At 42.9% G+C, this 19,404-nt stretch overlaps 1 protein-coding gene across 1 annotated transcript; it reads left to right on the top strand.

Annotated features, from left to right (window-relative positions):
- Positions 1-7,501: 7,501 nt before the first annotated feature.
- On the top strand, positions 7,502-9,377 carry LOC109488283 (kelch-like protein 17). Its single transcript, XM_019792479.1, has one exon. The coding sequence runs from the start codon at positions 7,502-7,504 to the stop codon at positions 9,260-9,262; it is 1,761 nt and encodes a 586-aa protein (XP_019648038.1). The 3' UTR covers positions 9,263-9,377.
- Positions 9,378-19,404: the final 10,027 nt, after the last annotated feature.

Below are 19,404 nucleotides of genomic sequence, written 5' to 3'. Positions count from 1 at the left end.
GACTGGTTTACTGTGCACTAACGCTAGATGTTACTTGGTGCATAGTGCACGGTGTAAAGTGTTTCTATATATAATATAAGAGCTATCACAGTCCCAAATAGAAATTATTAAAAGTCTTGTTACATATGTATTGTTAGGAATCATAATAGTTACAAACAATAAGAAAACCAATAAGTAAACCAGTCAGAATTGCCCTGATGAAGATGACAGAAGGTCATCGAAACGTCGGCTTGAAAAATAAATGGTTGTGATAAAAAGAACTTTGCTATTCAGTAGTCTACCAACCTGATGAAATTATTTACGGATGTATAAGTGTGTGTTGGGAGGGGGCTAGTATGCGTAGTGCGTAGGGTATTGAAAATTTAGTGGTCCCCACATTTAAAGTTACTACGGACTTTCCTCCACTAAACCAATTGCTTGATTCGATGAGTTGCAGTTGGCCTAGGATGAAATGTCTGAACTTATCACCCTTGTCGCAAAAGAGGACGACATGTAACAGCAAAAAGTAGTAGTAGACAAGACTGCACTCTTCTAGAATCTATACCCCTACCCGTGTGCAGATACGAGAAAGTCAAGTCAACGTTTATTGCACAACGATTGTCACGGGTACAATGTATGGCAAATAATAAAGTTACTGTAGTTGGTATGAGTCTATCATAATGCTACATATATGGTCAACGGTTACTGTGTCTGACAGAGTGTTATAAAGTACTACTGGCTAGAAAATATTTCAACTCTACATGTACATTCTACATTACGCTAAACTATACTTATGAAGGGTACAGTGAGCAGTTGTACCTATACAAAACATATTCTATGACTACTAAACAGAGTGTCGACTAAATTACTTGGCAGGAATGTTACAATTCTACATATAAATGCTACAATGACGACGATAACAGGAGGGGAAAGTTGAAATCAGCTAAATCCTGTAAATCAGGGGATTTGGGTGGTCAGAGTGGTTGTAAAAGGGTTCCGGAGATCGGAATGGATCCCTTTATTTATTCCACGTGTTGACTCGGATTTCACGCGCGATCAGGGCTGATTGGATTGCGCAGGTAGGTAATGGTTCTGTCGATGGACAGGGGGTCGGCAGAACGGGGCTTCCCTGGCACCGAACATATTCATGGATACTATTAGGCCACAGCAAGTCAATGTTATGGATGACATAACCCTCAGACTTAGATGTTAATGCGATATGGTGAAGAAAAAACAAGGTGGGCCCCCAAAAACAAGATTCCTACTTTTTCATCTTTTGAGATTATAAACCTTGTTAAACAAGAATTGAGGCGACAAAACATGATACCACTACCAACTGCATGTCTTTATTATGTTTACGGAAGGAAACATATTGTTTTTGCTCTGTTTCTTCTTTCGTTCCAAACACTGAACTCTGACCTGGTCAATGACCTGAACCAGACCGTCTGTTACCATGGTAACTGATGTTGGGTAACTTCATGTTGCAATTTTATAGTAGAGGGGATTTAGACTCAATGTCAAATTTACTGTATAGTGGGGTATGACTAAGCAGAATGGAATGCAGCGCAACTTTCGAGATGAAATATGCTGTATTTGCTCCCGACCAAATATCTACATTTCTAGTTTTTGATACATTACATTGCGCTCCACAACAAGCAGAATACAAGTACAACATTACATTTTATATTGACGCACGTAACGCCGACATAGCAGAGGATCTGTAGTACATAAATGTTTCAAGCACTCTACATTCCCCCAATCACTACGGTAATACAGGCTGTACCGAAGTGGATTTCATTCGGGTTTGACGACCGGGCGGACCGACTATATACGGCCGTGAGAAAACTGATGGTTCCCCGGTACCACGCTGCCCTAGCCTGGCACGGGGATAAAGCTACGGACGCCGCCCGAATACTCCCATCTGTTTTACCGTCTTGAAGTGAAAAGCTAGGGAGCGCTTCATTTTAGTCGCTCATTCAGAGCCAAGACGCCGCAGAGGACCTCTGAGACAGTGATGGAGAGATCTGGAGGAACTGGGTAGGGGGTAGGCAAAGATTCAAACATGGGTGTTCAAAGAGCAGCGTATGAAAGGAGTTTTTAACGTGCATCGCGTCCGTGACACACTTTTTTTCATTCCAACATTTCATGACTGGATATGGTGACGGCACACTCCAGTTATTTTCAACTTATTTTATGCCGCCACCAACGCAGAGGACAAATACAGGACAGGACAACACTCATTTTCACTTGAGTTAAGTGAGGAAAGTCGTGTAAAGTGCCTTTCCCAAGGGCACAAGATCGGTGGCATCGGAAGAAGACTATTCTATATACCATTATGTAACTATGTTTTAAAACCCCTTTATACAATTCATTCAAGTTTTCTTATGCTTTATGTGTCTTTGATAGTTGTTTGCAAAGTACTTTAGGACTGGAGAGAACTCTCAGACAAAAGGATATCACTTGTCCTCCAAACACCATACATGCAGTCTTCAGCGATATTGTTGAATCATTGAAACCTTTCTGTAAAGCATTATGTTATGATTTTAACCCCTTTAAACAATTCATTCACGTTTTGGTAACTATGCTTTATGTGTCTTTGATAGTAGTTTTATTCCAAAATTAAATTCACTCGGACGATAAGTGCTTTATGACGGGAGAGAGCCCTCAGGCAAAATGATAGCACTTAAAAACGTAGATCTATTATGTTTTACATTCAGGCCGTACTTTACGTGTTTCCCGTGTTTCCCATGGTCATTTCCTCCGGGAGGCAGGGGAACAATAGAAGACGAATGGTTCAGGTTAACTACCGTTTTAATGGCTGTGTCTATAGGATAGGAATTTCCGCCCACGGGGTCATTTCTTGGCCAAGATGGATGTCTTGGAGAACAGGCGTGTACCTTAGGGCTTCTTAAAGACATCCAATGCAATTTCAATGGATTTTCAAAGTCAATTTTCTGTCCATTCTTTTAAGGTAGTAAGTTGAATCGGCCCTACCCAGTAGCATACTGATATTTGTGAGGCAAAAATGCGATGTAACTGAGGGAAAACGGTTGCTTGTATTGTAGTATCATAGGCTGGTTCTAGCTATTTATGGGTGGTACCCCAAAATAAAGCAATGCGTCACGTAGCTTGTTGGTGGCTTATTTCAAAGGCTTCAAGTATGAAATGACTTTGATTTTAATGGAATCATAACAAGACAATACACGTGGGATATATTTCCTCATCAAGAATATACTTTTTGTTTTGCCCAGTGAAATTGCATTGGATGCCTAGACTATGGTACTTGGACTAAGCAAACGAAATTTTCAAGACCGGATATTTGGGTTACGATAACTCTTTGCAGAAGTCACGTCTTGTCGTAGAAAAGGGAAGGGGGAAAATGTGTTTACTTGTACGTTACGTTGCTAAGAGTGTTCTGAACGTAAGTATTGTTAACAGGCAATGGTGGCGAAATGTACAACGTCTAGCCAGCCATACCAAGGGTAAGAATTTCTCACTGGAATTCGATAAGTCTGGATAATCCAATGCAGTTTTTAGGGCTTGGAAACCCGACTTTTCAAAGTCAATATTATAGTCACTTATCTACACACTGAGTTGAAACCACCCTATCCCAATGTATATTGACCCTCGTGGAGCAAAAATACCCAAACATTCTGACGGAAAATGGTTACTGGAAGGGCCCTGGGCTGATTTTTTGGGTACCACCCATGAAATATATAAAGGATTTATCTTGGGGCTTGTTTCTACAGTTTTAAATACCCAAAGGTTGAAATACTGATTGAAATGTGCTCATGTGAAGCAGTATGTGTCAGTTTTGCTGCTCTGAAATCTTAAATAGAGTGATTGTCATCTGGCAGTGGTAGTACAACTGTACAGTGGCTAAGTTGATGTAGTTACGGCTTCTACTGATTCCCACAGTTATATATGTCGGACAGGGAGGGTATTCATCATTACATACACCATTCATACACGCGTACGATCAATAGATCGCTCTTATATATGTACACGCACACACTGGGCGTTAATGAAAGTATGGAAAGTTTGGGTCGCAGTTTCTACGTTAATTACATTTGTAGGAAAGAAGGAAGCAAATTGGGGTATGTGGTTGACGGAGGGTGGGTGTGAACCAAAAAAAGCAGCACCCGAATCGGGGAAATCTCGCAATGTATACCTAAAGTCGTCGGTGAAGTTTAGACATCCAGGTAATAAGATACGCAACAAAAAAAAAACAGTTACTCAAGTAACTGGATATGATTTTGGAAACGGTTAGACCTTTCAGGTAGCATTCTCTACCTTTCGTCAGTGATGCTTTTTGGCGTATACTTTAATTCGCCACAGAAAGTATCTTTTAGATAAGACCAGAGTATTAGCCCCTGTATGTATGCGTCCCCTACTAGTTGAGAATGAGTATCACTTTTTGATGGAATGTCCTAAGTATGTTGATGTACGCAATTCATTAAATACGAAACTATCGCCATATGTACCAGAATTTACATCGATGGATTTAAGTAGCAAATTTAAGATAATAATGACCTGTGATAACTCATGTATGGTAGATATAGGAATGTATATCAAACAATGTCTAGACATAAGAAATTCCTCCAATATTGTAAAAGTTCATTCACGTCCTATATCAGCCACAAACTCCTGTATTAGTTAGTTTAGTCCATAGTTAAGTTTATAGATAAGTTTTGCCATACTTTGTACCATGTACAACTGTTGTGCAATAAAGTTATTATATGGTTTAAATTGAAATGCGCATTTTTGGCAAAGGCCCAATGAGCCGCCATACCAATCCATTCTTATTAAAGCAAAGGGGGAAATCTCGCAAGGTATACCTACAGTCGCCACAGAAAGTATTTTTCGATAAGACCTTTATAGTATTAGCCCCTGTATGCATGCGTCCCCTATATGGTTTAAATTGAAATGCGCATTTTTGGCAAAGGCCCAATGAGCCGCCATACCAATCCATTCTTATTAAGGCAAAGGGGGAAATCTCGCAAGGTATACCTACAGTCGCCACAGAAAGTATTTTTCGATAAGACCTTTATAGTATTAGCCCCTGTATGCATGCTTCCCCTATATGGTTTAATTTGAAATGCGTAGTTTTGGCTCAAAATTTAGGTGCCCAATGAGCCAGCATACTAATCCATTCTGATTAAGTCCTCCATGGTTAGATATGCATCTTTACTTGCATGAAAATAAAAAGTTGCCCCGTCATTCCCAGACAAATTGCGTGTATTTGGAGGATTTTTGACATTTATTATTGTGAATGCTTAGGGCGTCCCGGTGAGGTATGTGTAGGAGGTGAGCATACATGTACCTCACGGGGTGGGCAAAATACCACTGTTTCAAAGTGATTTGTATTCACTATGAACAATACACAGTTTCCACATTACGTTGCCTGTACTAGAACGTAAGATAGGCTGATGTGAGAGGGTAACAAGGATAGTTGTTATTGTTTATTTTGCCTATGTTTGAATTATTATGATAACAATTTCTTATGTATATATGTATTATTTCATATCAATTTCATTTCATCTCAATTTATGTATACTACTGTTTCATTATTGTTATTGTATCATTTTGCCCATGTTTGAATTGTTTTGATAACAATTCCTTATGTATGTATGCCTTATTTCAATTCAATTATGTTTACTTTTGGTTAGTATAGAGGAGGAGGGCTTAGCATAAGCTAAATAAGCTTTTTCCCCTCCTCCTGCACCTGTTTTATTCATTATTAAGTTACTATGTATAATTTTTTTTCATTGCTGCTGTGCAAATAATAAACAAACAAACAAACAAACAAACAAACAAACAAGGATAGTCGACTCAGAGCTACGTAACATACTCTCCAAGCAGAGCTCGAGGTTTGGGTTTGGGATAATTTTTGGCGTGTTTTTAGGCTTTAGTTTCTCTTTTGCACTGGACTTTTGGTTTCACCCAAAAAACATTTCAGTGCAAAGGAAAAACCCCGATAACAAAAGCCTAAAAAGACGCCAAAAATAACCCCAAACCCAGACCTCTGCTTGGAGAGTAACGCAACAAAAGTGAACGAGTTTTGAGTGGTAGATTACTAATGATAATCTTTCATCTGAGATATCAGTCTACGTTGGAAAATTCATATCCGAATCACTACTAAAGTGACACCATATTGTAAATAACTGACGTATCTCCTGAATTATAGAATGTAATAATACTCTCCTCAACAAAAAGCATACACAACATATTAGCTTTGGTAAAATTGAAAGTTAGTATAGCTGGTATGCATTAACTCTGTTAGAATTACATTTTAGTATAGTTCATGTATGTACCCTTGTTGTTTCTTCTTTGCCATACATTGTATCAGTTACATTTGTTGAGCAATACAGTTGATTTGATTTATTTATCGTGAGAGACAACAAAAACAACAATTCGTCATTCAAAAGAAGTACTAAATTTGTCCCTACACACTATATAATAAAATTGCACAATACTCGTGTGCCTGTTTCCTATGGCGTCAATCACAAACACTATTTCAGGTATAGTTAGGCTATCCTTCTTGATGGCTCGTGGAGTTCGATGCAGTGGCTCTCCCGACCACAGCGTGCCCATTAAGTCATGTTGGCGGACGCGGCTGTTTTATTTTACCGCTTGGACTGAGGATCGGTACGTACCAGCCATTTCCTGCCTGGCGAATCGAACGATCGGAAATCCGAATCGAGTGCAAAGACATCAGATTACCACAAATCATTCTATCAGTCAATCGCGCTGGCAGAGCCGATATATAGCACTTTGTGTTCGCCGTCGTCCCACATTCTGTGACGCAGATATCTCATCTATTGTTGATGCGGTAGTAATTAGGAATCGCACCGCTGGCTTTTTCCCCTAACCGGATAGGAAACGTATGCCACACATAATCCTCTCGTCAGAGCTGTCATAACACACACGCTACGGCAACATTTCACTCGTCATTTTGTCTGGGGACTTAAGCATCTTTGATTTATGTTGGAGTGGGAGAAATTGTGATGAAGGGTCGATATGTACCATGGACGTTACGTTTAAAGCCTTCGATACAGATTGGTGAAATGCTTCATGTTCTAAAACCCAGGCAATCCGTGCGACACGGGTATTTGATCAGAAGTATTGAAATCCCGTCCAGGGGAAGACGTATCCCCGCGTTAAAAGCATGGTTGCCCATTTGTTGCCGGCCAGTGTACGGAACACGGAGCTCTCTGCTCATTAAGGGTACATTTGGGAGCATTAGGTTCGATTACTGAGTCCGATCGACCCGCCGGCAGGACGTGAGTTTGACGGAGTCCTACGTGATTGCCATCGACAGCATCCATTTGTCTATCTGTGCCGGGACAGGGAACCCTATTTGCTATAAGACTGATAGTGTCCCATTGGGGACTTCATTTGACAGCTCTTTTTCCATCCTTGTGCTGGGAGGCGGCTGTGAATGCGTGGCGCTGAGATCAGCAATTAAAGGGCACTTAGCCGGGCAGCGGGAAGGGGACACAACGGAGCCGCTGTCTCCACCATGTCGGACTACAGCCCAGGCAGCAGCGTCTCCCTGCCTTCGGCCGGAGAGGCGTGTCAGCCCGACCACTGCGCGGAGATCCTCGGCAGGCTGCAGTGGCAGCGCCGCGAGGGGAGATTCACCGACATGGTGGTGAGCGTGGGCGGGTGGGACTTCCACGCGCACCGGAACGTCCTGGCCGCCTGCAGCCCGTACTTCGACGCCCTGTACGACTCCAACATGACGGAGAGTCAGACGAACCACATCGCCCTGACCTGCACCACCCCCGCCGCCATGGAGCAGGTCTTAGACTTCATCTACACCGGACGGGCCGTCATCAACGAGGGGAACGTGGAGGACGTCCTGCGGGGAGCCGACCACCTCATGCTGGAGAGACTCCGAGCGCGCTGCGCCGACTTCCTCGGCAACCACATCACTGCAGGCAACTGTCTCGGCGTCAGGTCCCTCGCCAGCGTCTACAACATTCAAGACCTGCTGGACACGTCCAAACGCTTCATCCAAAACAACTTTAACGACATGGTGCAGGGAGAGGAGGTCCTCCAGCTTCCCTTCGGACAGCTCCGAGACCTGATAGCAGACGACAGACTCAGAGTTCTCCGCGAGGAGACAGTTTTCGAACTTATCGTCCGCTGGACCAGACACGATATACAACACCGGAGGCATCTCTTCCCCAGACTCATGTCTCAGATCCGTCTGGCTGAGATAGACAGGGAATATCTCCTGGATCGCGTCGAAACCGAAGAACTGGTCGGACAGAGCCCCAAATGCAAGGGTTATCTCATGGAGGTTTTCGAGAATAGCAACTACCCGGACTGCCTGACGGTGTCCCCGCGGCTGATACCGCGGCAAGGCAGGCTTATCACGGCAGTGATAGTACTGGGTGGGAAGTCTAAGAAGGGGAGGATCAGTAGTACGTTAGCGTACGTTCTTGAGGAGCAGCGCTGGGCAAGCCTGGCACCCCTCCCCTGCAAGGTCTGCTCCCACTCCGTGACTGTTCTAGACGGGTGTCTGTACGTGGCGGGAGGGAAGCTGAGTCGCACCACCACCAGTAACCGCGCCGTGTACATGTACGACCCTTTCAGCAACACGTGGCAGGGGATGCCGGACATGCAGACCCCGCGGGCGTACCCCGCGCTGGCCGCCTGCGACGGCCGCCTCTTCGCGATGGGAGGCGAGAACGGAGGAGTCATACACAACTCCGTCGAGTGCCTCGACCTCAGCAGCTCCTCCAAGAAGTGGGCGTTCGTGGCGCCCATGCGGACCGGCCGGTGCCTCTTCGAGACCGCCACCGTCGACGACCGCTTCATCTACGCCATCAGCGGACTCAAGGAGGGCAACATCGTCAGCAGCTCGGTGGAAATGTACGACACGGTTTGCGACCGCTGGCGAAACGTTCCACCGGGAATATCCCGCTTCCACTACGTCCCCGTGGCCAGGGTGATCAAGGGGAACATCTACCTGTTCGTGGAGGGATCGGACGTGGTGCGCTACAGTCCGCGGGAGGACACGTGGGAGGCCACCAACGAGCGCGTCCCGGTCATGCACTTCAGCGGGCAGCGGGTGCTGTACGCCTGCTGCGTGGTCGGAGAGGAGACTTTCGTCTGCGGGGGGAGGGACCTGCACAACCAGGCCAAGGTGTTCTCCACCGCCTGCACGTACCGGCGGGGAGACCGCCGGTGGAGGCCCGTCTCGGCGCCGCCCATCACCACAGTGGCTTCCGCGGCCTGCGTGCTGAGGGTACCGTACGAGTACCTGCAGTAAGCCACATCAACCTTATTGCCGTCTGTCAATCATATCTGAACGTTTTATAGCCAAACGTCGAGTCACAACAACATGCCCTGATGATTTGATCATTTTCATTGACTCAAAATTCTGGAAAACTAACTTTATTGTTATTATTATAACAAAAGAAGTTCGGCAACGGAAGAGTTGTCTATTGCTCTTTATTTCGGAAAGCATGCATTTAGGAAGTTGTTCTCAAACACAGACCATGCGTTTATATAAATCAGTTGTACACGAATACACATGAAAATTTCGAGCTCTTCCTATATAGCTCGAGAAAACTTTTCATCACAAAGTGACGGCGCACGTAACTGAATATGTTCAGCCAAGGCTGATATTGGATTTTCATGATATAAAGACTGAGTCCTTTTGAAAATTCCAGTCATGTTGTTGGCGGAATACTAGTAAGTCACATTTCTTATTGGTTTTTCATAACAAAGGGCTCCTGTAACTTTACACTAGCGAACTGTGTCAGCTACAGTTTCATGCATGTTTTTTTATACAATGGAGACATGATCAAGAGCAAGATAGGAAATGTCACTTAACTGATATTGGGCTAATATTGTAAAGAATTAATGCTGAATCAAACTACTAGCAGTAGCTGATTAACAATGCTTCCCTATTAGCTGCCCTACGTCAGCCAATCAATTATACTGTCTTCCTCTATCTAGTCTTCCGTTTGTGTTCCTTAACGATTACAAAGTCTTAATATGCTAGCTTTTTACGGATTCCCCAGACGAGACAGAAGCTAATACATAGCTCAATATTTGTCACAAAATGTCGTCTCGATAGCGTCTATATTACAAGCTTGACGCTTGAACAATCATACGCCTTGTAGTGATGTATATGGCCATTTCGTTATGGTAATACCGTGTGCGAGTTGCAGTAAGGCCACAGCATGTAAATTTTATGGATGACATCCTCCGCTGACTCCAAATCTAATGCGATCGAGCGAAAAAAAACAAGCAGGGCTGAAAAAAACAAGGTTCCTAAATTTTAAAATTTTGACTCAATCATTGTACAAATGGTTTTGATTCAGTGGGAACATCACATATGTAGAGCGTACATATCACTGCATCAAAGTAAGAAACAAAAAATTAAATCAGAGCCTTTTCTTGTCTCCTCTCTTCATAGTTATCTGCCATCCACCTTCCGGCATAGCAGAAGACATCTTTTCCCATTTTCGGCATGTTGACCACTGTCAGAAGGCAACAAAATTTCTTTTTTTTTCTCTCCAAAATCAGGCGAAAATTAATGCGTGTGCTGATGTCACCCATAGAAATTACTTGCTGTGGCCTAACCGTTATAAAAGATCTCCAGTCACAGCTCCTATAGATTCAGACATCCACAAAAGGAATTTTACTCAATTTTCCACGAGAAACAAATTATGATGTCGGTATAGATGGCAAGTGAAATAATCTAGATTCACTTTGTAATAAAGGTCTATATATGAAGGCGCGGTATATAGGTTTTGTAGTGTTGTAAGAAGGATTGCCAATTTTGTTACGGGAACATTACCATTCCAGCCGTGCGGTCCTCAGAGGTTTGCGGCAATTGGCGGCCTCTTCCGCCGCCAAGCTTCAAAGCGAAGGCGGTGCCCTTTATCCGGAGAAAATTTAATAAGCGCCTGGGACGTTTGACCTACATGTTAGAGAGTCTTGTCAAAGTGATATATAGGAGAAAGATCTACTACTCTCACGAAAGGTGCGAATCAGAATAACCAGAAAATATCAATGACATAGCGTCTTTTTCATATACCCAAACAATCTAAACAGTTACTCAAGCAACTGGATATAATTTTGGAAGATCCAGTTGCTTGAGTAACTGTTGGCGTATCGTATTACCTGGATGTCTAACCTTCACCGACGAACCTTATTAGTTTCAGTAAATGTCCGGCTTTCTGAATGACATACTTTGTAGTGTCAATTGTTAGTCTTTCTCTTGGTAACTTGTGAGAGCTTTCATATATTTCAGCATGAGTCACTTCGTGGCGAAGAGAGGAAAGAATCAGTCGTTATCATGTACCAGTACCCTGGTAAATCACTGTGTATTCTATTAGACCTAATCTCCTAGCAGATACTACGGTGGCAATAACCTGGATTCTAGCCTTTCTGCACAAGTTCTCCAGTGTCACTTGCAAAAGGTAATGGATGCTACCTGAAACGTCTGGCCGTTGCCAAAATCATATCCAGTGGCTTGAGTAGCTGTTTGTGGCGTATTTTATTACCTGGATGTCTAACCTTCACCGACGTGGCCTGGATTCTAGCCTTTGATCCGCTCCGCAAGAACCACTACCCCGACACAGTGATATTGGCCTGATTAATCTAGTGTGGCTATATAATGAACACTCTTCTGGCCAGCAGTGAATACTGTCTTGCCATCGTAGCCTCGAGTCCAGCCTTGTTAGCTGGGTATCTGAATCTGTATAGACGGTATAACCGCCTTTCGGCGTAACACACCAGCTTCGCAGGCACGCGGCGCGGCGGCAGCTGGCTATATTACACCGATCGACTTGTTACACCTCACCCTTGAACTTCTAACTCTAGACATTGTTTAAAGCTATCTAATGACAATGCCCCTACTGTACTTGGTGACAGCGAGTTCCACTCTGCGATAGTTCTAGGAAAGAATGAATTCTTGGGGAACTACAAGGCTGGTCTCTAGGCCATTGCCACCGTAGGATCTGCTTGTAGATTAATCAGACCGACATCACTGCTCGCTGGTTTGCGAACGTAAACGGTCAACTGCACAAAGTTCCTACATACCAAGGATCTGGCTTTGCGTGTAATCCCCAGCCTGATTGGTGTAGAACTCCTACTCTGCGATTAAAGCCCCAATCTGATTGAAGCTACTGGAGTATAACGTTACCCTTTCAGTGTTGGAAGTCGATATACACACTGTCGGTCTGCTTTGCATCCGGTTGTATAGAATCAATCATGACTGTTTTGATTAAGGTAAATAGTAAAAGTGAAAATGAGCTCCCAATAAGGAAACCCAATAACAAGATGTTTAATCTCAGCAAGACGAGATGAGAATCTTACTTTTACGTCTTCAATTCCTCCTTGTGGAATGTCATTAGGTCGCGTTAGTAATGGATCTGGTGTACTTCTGTCTCATCAAGCAGTGTTAACGTACTAACTAGAAAGGTAACATTTGCAAAGCAAATTCATAATGTTCACCTTCTGCTCTATCAATTCTTACTCAAAAACATTGACACATATGTTGACAGGAGTCTAAATCCCTCCTGCTATAAAATTGCAACATGATGTAACTCAACACTAGTTACCATGGTGACAGCCGTCTGGTTCAGGTCATTGACCTTATTTGTTTGGAGAAGAAGAAGAAGAGGAAGAAACTGAGCAAACACAATGTTTTCCTTCCATAAAAATGTCGATCAGCCTAAAGTAAAGTGTCACAGAACTGATAGCTAACCAGGTAAGATCGGTGTCTATAAACAAGAGAATGTGTTCTGACTGACACTTGCTTTATGAATAAAACATCGCTGTTATGGCAGCACTACGCGTGTCACAACCCTTATCAAAACTCACTTTATCGCAGGCACCATTAGCTGACACAGAGGGAGCGATGTCTGACCTCGTGCGACGGGGGAGGACGAAAGTGGCGATCATTTTAACACGCTAACCTGCAACACTGTGTATTCCATACCAAATATACGACACGTACACCATAGCCAAGTTAGCATCAGATTTCTCACTGTTGTGACCTCGTGCGATCTGGGAGGACGAAAATGACGATCATTTGAACACGCTAAGGCCACAACCTCTTGGATGACATCCTTTGAAGACCCCCAAACTAATGCGCACGGGCGAATAAAAAAAAACCCGGTCAAAAATAAAAATGCTACTATTACCCATAGGAATACAAAGCTGGTATTGTGAATTTGCGGCAGTACTTAGCGACGTATACGACAAGCCGGCACATGTTGGCTTTTTGCGGAATTTATGAATCGGCACTGTACTTATGTACTGAGTTCTTGAGTCGTGGAGCTTAGGTAGCCTGGGTGCCCGGTTCCGTATTGTCGCTAGGTAACTACCATGGACTACCCAGGCCTAGAGCCAGGCCAGAGCCTTGGTGGACGTGATCTTGTTTGTTTTAGAACAGGCCTGCAGATGTCATCCATAAAATTAAGTCGGTGTGGCCTAAAAAGTAAAAATATACGACACGTACACCACAGCCAACTTAGCATCAGATCTCCCACTGTTGTGACACAATTAGACTGAAAACAAAAATCGATAGTATCCACTGGGTGTAAAGTTTCCCGAGCATTTTACACGGTACGTACGCAGAGTAGCACAATGCCCCTGCTATTGATGGAACATTACCGTGGTATCGACTAAACGTGACGATAGGAACGTCTACTGTTTAGGCCACAGCAGCAAGTTATGGATGACATCAGCGCGCGCATTGATTTTAGCCTGAGGTTGGAAAGAAATAACAAGAAATGTTGTTGCCTTAAGCTTCTGACAATGGTCAACATGCCGAAAATGGGCAAAGAACATGCCGGAAGGTGGATGGCAGATGACTATGAAGATAGGAGACAAGAAAATGCTCTGAATTAATGTTTTGTTTCTTACTTTGATGCAGTGATATGTGATGCTGGCTGTGTATATGTGATGTTCCCACTGAATCAAAACCATTTGTACAATGATTGAGTCAAAATTTTAAAATGTAGGAGCCTTGTTTTTTTTCGGCCAGTTTTTTTCGCCGCTCGCATTAGATTTGGAGTCTGTGGATGATGTCATCCATAAAATGTACTTGCTGTGGCCCTAGGTCTAAGTGGAGGCAGCAGTGATTTACATCAGAGAAAATCTTTGGTAATGCCTGGGAGGTCAGCAGAGAGTGCCCCGCCACTATTTGGTTCACTGACTTTGTAGTTTAGGTAAAGTAGAAGACGAGGTACAGTGTACTGTAGATTGGCCTTTGTATGATAGCAGCAGATCCATTCTTTTCGGTTGTCATAAGTACATTTTTAGGTATTTGAATGGCAAAGAGAAATTTATATTCCTTGCAGCCTTCGATAAACCAACTAATCATACAGCTACCTACTTTTATACAATTACCAAGAAGCGAGAGGAAGTCGAAAGTATTTGTGTATTATACTAGATATTTATACATATATACGATGTACATCTATATACATTGTGTTATACGATTGTTAACATGTGACCTGTGCTTAGCCCAGTGGGGAAAAATGTACAATAAAGGTCTTCATTAATTCATTGACATCGGCGTTAGTCTGAAAACCAGCCGTGTGAGCTTGGGCCGCTCTCAAACGCTCGAACTGGCTAAAACTAATACGGCCGGATTTTTGAGGCTATCTTGGCGTAGAGGTACTACAGATATCGTGCATATTGGCACGTTCAATCATTCGACGAAGGTTTAAAACGAGAACTTCTCTTCAGCGCTTCAAAGAAAGTGCGAAATTGAACGCACCAATTGAGCGATATATATACACGATATATGTCAGTGATATATATACACCAATGTGGAAGAGTTATACTGTAGCTTAAACAACACGGGGAACAGTCGCACTGTACATTTATTGGAAAATCTGTCTGGCTCCGTGAACACATAACTTTTTAGTATTCATGGACTATGTTTTAACTTGCTGACACTTGGACACAGCCATGATTATGTTTACCGAAGGAAAGCATGCTGTTTTTGCTCTGTTTCCTCTTCTTCTTCTCCAAACACATAAGGTCAATGACCTGAACCAGACGTCTGTCACCATGGTAACTGGTATTGGGTTACATCGTGTTGCAATTTCATAGCAGGAGGGATTTAGACTCCTGACACCATATATATGAATGTGTTTGAGTAAGAATAAACAGAGCAGACCACATGCGAAGGTAAACATTATGCATTTACTTTGCAAATATTATACCTTTCTAGTTTTATCTTAAACCGATCCCGTCGTTGGACAAAATAGTGAAAAATCCATACCTACTATATAGTTACGAGTAACAATTGACTAGCTACGTCCCGTTATCATCTATGTGTATCTATCTAAAGGGGACCCAGGGGACACCATTAGATGCATCAGGAGTCTGACATTGACGCTGAGAAAGTGTCAGAGGGTCAACAACGTAGGAAGAAGCAAATTACAGAAAGTCTTGCCCTCGCTATTACGCCGAATAAAAGTTGACACGACCGTGCCATAATGAGGCACACACACCAGGATTCCACCATTTGTCCTATTTTCTACACACCAATCGTCAAGAAGACCCAATTCCTTCATTTCAAAGTCAATATCTCTTGTACCCTTACCCCAGTCTGTACCTTGGAGCAATATGCTGGATTCTTATTTGAAATGATCTGCCGGGGGCAAGGGGTCGCGAGAAAGTTGCTTCGCACACACATAAACGTATCAAGGCTCAACATCAAATGTGGCTGTGTAATATCACAACTCTAAAACTTATAATGGAACTTGTTTCCCACTTGTCTCAGTCAATATACAAGTTACTTTCTGAAAAGGAATTCTTTTTGTGGCTAGGCATCACAATGTAGGATGTCTATTTAAACTTTTTATGTTTACCGAAGGAAAACATATTGTTTTTAATGCGTTTCCTCTTCTTCTTCCATTCCAAACACTGACCACTTTTGCTACGTTTCCTCTTCTTCTTCCGCTTCACTGACCTGATTTGTTGACGTCTCTCATGGTAACTGGTGTTGGGTTACATAATGTTGCAATTTTATAGTACGAGGGATTTATACTCCTGTTTGACCATATATATGAAGAATATGTTTGAGTACGAATTAACAGAGCAGACCATATGCGAAGGTTGCATTTGCTTTGCAAATGTTACCTTTCTAGTCTACTCTTAACTTATTTTTCGGGCAACACACTTAAAATTTCAAACGCAATATGTGTTTACTCGAGGTCTACATTAGTCATCGTTGGCAAGATATCGAGCGGAGGTTTGATTTTTCCCCGAGCGGTGAAACAAGCGAAGCCGTGATGTATGACGCCATCTTCTCTCCGCTGGTTCTGTGTGATTTGTTCTACCCTCGCGTTTACCTGCAATCAGACCGTCAACCGCGAATATAGTACGGTTAAATTAGGCGTAATACAGACGTATTGAAACGGCAGAGCCGCCCGGAGTGGTGCTGTAGGGCCACACCAATTTAATTTGTTGTTTCTCGGATTCGCCCTGTCCACTTTTTTCTGATTTGCAAAAAATAAAAGAAGAAAATTTAGGTTTAAAATCAACTGCAAAATGCTCAATGAAAGACATATTTTGGCCCCAACGGTTGAAGAAAGTCCAATGTAACAATGTAACAATGCAACATTGTTTCATTAAAAGTTCAAAATCTATTGTTTTAGTTATAAACCAGCCTGGTATGTTGACTTCATGACTCATATCGTATAATTTCCGGCTATCATGGGGTGTCTTGGCCTGTTTTTTTCGCCCTGTCGCTTCCTATTTTTTCTGAAAAAATCCGAGAAACAAGAAATTAAATTGGTGTGGCCTATGGTCAGAATAAATCCACCGCCGGCGCTCTCGGGCCGAATGAAGGCGTTTTCAATTCAAAAGCCATTTGAAACGCAATAAACGTAGCAGATTCCATCAGAGCTAGGTCCGGTTTCAGTGTCACTATCCGGAATATGACATTGCCTCGTCACTAGTCACCTTGGTGGTGGGAAAAAACACTGCCCTTTTTATATACAAATGTAACAATCTCTCTTCAGTAAAAGGTAGAAAAGTACGAGAGACTAATGTTCATATTGCCCATATAACCGACCCTTTTACTTCAAACAACGATGGCATATGTTAAAATTAGAATCGGCCGACCAAGCGATCTGCTGCGGTATACAGACTTTTCATGTTGGATTACAGTGTATGTCAATATGCTGCTACTTAATAAATTTACCCGCCAACACCTGGTTGTCCAGATTCATATGATAATCATTATGACGTGAATGAACAGCCTCTAGCAGAGTGTCATCCCAGCAACGATAGCAGGTAAGTAAACACACACAGCTTTTCCCTCAGTCACATCAAGGTTTTCAAAGTCCTGTGAGAAACAGAGAATCTCCAAGCAGATCGTCGTGTTTTCTGGTTGGGTATGGAACAAGCGGGACAGTCAGAAAACACTACCAACTTCCCATCTCAATATCTGCTTGGAGATCAGAAGTGTCCCTCGATTCTCGCTAAAAAAGCAGCCAGACATGCATTACTTAAATAAGGATGAGGCCACATTGGTACATGGTACATGGTGAAACCAAACGCCAACATGGTGACGCATTTTGCGCTTGTGCATCACAACAATGTTCCTGACACTGTCACTAACCATAAAACATGAAGCGCCATCTTGGGAATCTCCATATTATTGCAAAGAGAAGCTACTATATTTCCCCTCTTGTACTTTTGACTTTAGTGAGACATGTTTTGTACTAAAACAGATTTTGGAGGAATTTATCATTGCCCAGATATTTCCTCAAGACTGCTGGTATGTTCAGTGATGTAGAAATCAATTGAAATGCCATTTAAAAGCTTGAATGGTATTACAATTGGAACAGTGAAGTTTGGATCTATTCCGCCAGGTGGCACTACGTAGCCAATACCGACACCAATATCTGACCGAGGTACTGGTCGAGACAGACCGCATTCAAAAGTAACATATGGATTATGCACTTATATGTTTTGGTAACAAAAAAAGTCCCCTTTCTCAAGCAAAACTGTACAGTTGGCTTCGTTTGCTCCTTGTGTACCTTGGTGGAATTTGTTGAACCTCGTTTTCCATTAACTTCATGGTTGATATTGTGACAACGCATTGAAATTTTCAGCACAATGCGCATAAGTAGTTTTTGCATGTTTTCCGTAATTCATAAAGATTTCTATCCATGCTTGATACCATGTACACTTGCGTCTTCACCGACATATATGTCTTAAGTACGGAGGGCCTCGGAGGTACAAATTAAGACGATTGAAGAAACAAGTCACGAACTGCGATGCTCCCTTTGCCCGTCTTCAAATTTCACGTGCAGTGAACTGACTCCCTAATGATACCGACCAGCCGACACACGAGGATATTGGGACACAGTAAGGCCACACCGTCTTAATTTTATGGATGACATCCACGCGCGCATTGATTTTCGCCCTGTTCTAAAAAAAATAGGTAACGTCCACCGAGGCTCTGACCTGGCTCTAGGCCTGGGTAATCCATGGTGGTTAGCGATAATACGGAGCCGGGCACCTATAGGCTACCGAAGCTCCACGACTCAAGAACTCAGCACATACGAACAGTGCCGATTCATAAATTCCGCATAAAGCCAGCTTGTGCCGGCTGGTCGTATGCATCGCTTAGCACAATATCAGCTTTGTATTCCTGTGGTTAAGTAGCATTTCTATTTTTGACCAGAATTTTTTTTATTCGCCCGCGCGAACTAGTTTGCTATCCATAAAATTAAGTCGATGTGGCCTAACCTGTTAATCAGGAGGGGTGACCGGGACGGCCCGTCTTCCTTGGCCGCATGGACCCTGTGTCTCCCAGTAAGGCCACAGCAAGTAAATCCTCCGCATCCTCCGCAGACTCCAAATCTAATGCGATAGGACGAAAAAAATCAAGATACCTACATTTTCAAATTTTGAATAATAAAATCATAAAACTTAAAACAAGACATGATATCTATATTGTGCTATGCTTACTGCCAACTATTACAACATTCATGTCTCACTGAAACAACTTTGAAGAATAAAAGTTTTCAATCAATGTACAGATGGTTTTGACTCAGTAGGAACATCACATATAGACAGCCACCACCACATATAAAAGGACTGAAATACATCACTGCATGAAAGTAAAAGACACAACATTAAATCAGAGCCTTGTCTTGTCTCTCTTCATATTTATTTGCCATCCACCTTCCGGCATGGCATCTTTGTGACCACTGTCAGAGGGCAACAATTTTTTTTTTCAAAATCAGGCGAAAATTAATGCGCGCGTAGATGCCATCCAATAAAATTCCTTGCTGTGACCCATCAGTCTTACCACCTGCAAATTGGTAATGGAACAGTCCGGTGGCGTGAATAAACATGGCGACTGACGAATGACCGACATTATCTTCTCGATGTGAATTGCAGGGGCCTTTTGACCCC

Source organism: Branchiostoma belcheri, unplaced genomic scaffold (assembly GCF_001625305.1).
Source record: "Branchiostoma belcheri isolate BF01 breed outbred unplaced genomic scaffold, Haploidv18h27 scaffold112, whole genome shotgun sequence".
NCBI lineage: Eukaryota > Metazoa > Chordata > Leptocardii > Amphioxiformes > Branchiostomatidae > Branchiostoma > Branchiostoma belcheri.
This window is presented reverse-complemented; position numbering and strand designations above follow the sequence as displayed.

Coding starts and splice junctions, on each gene's coding strand:
- LOC109488283 (XM_019792479.1), top strand. CDS start 7,502: ATGTCGGACTACAGCCCAGGCAGCAGCGTCTCCCTGCCTTCGGCCGGA.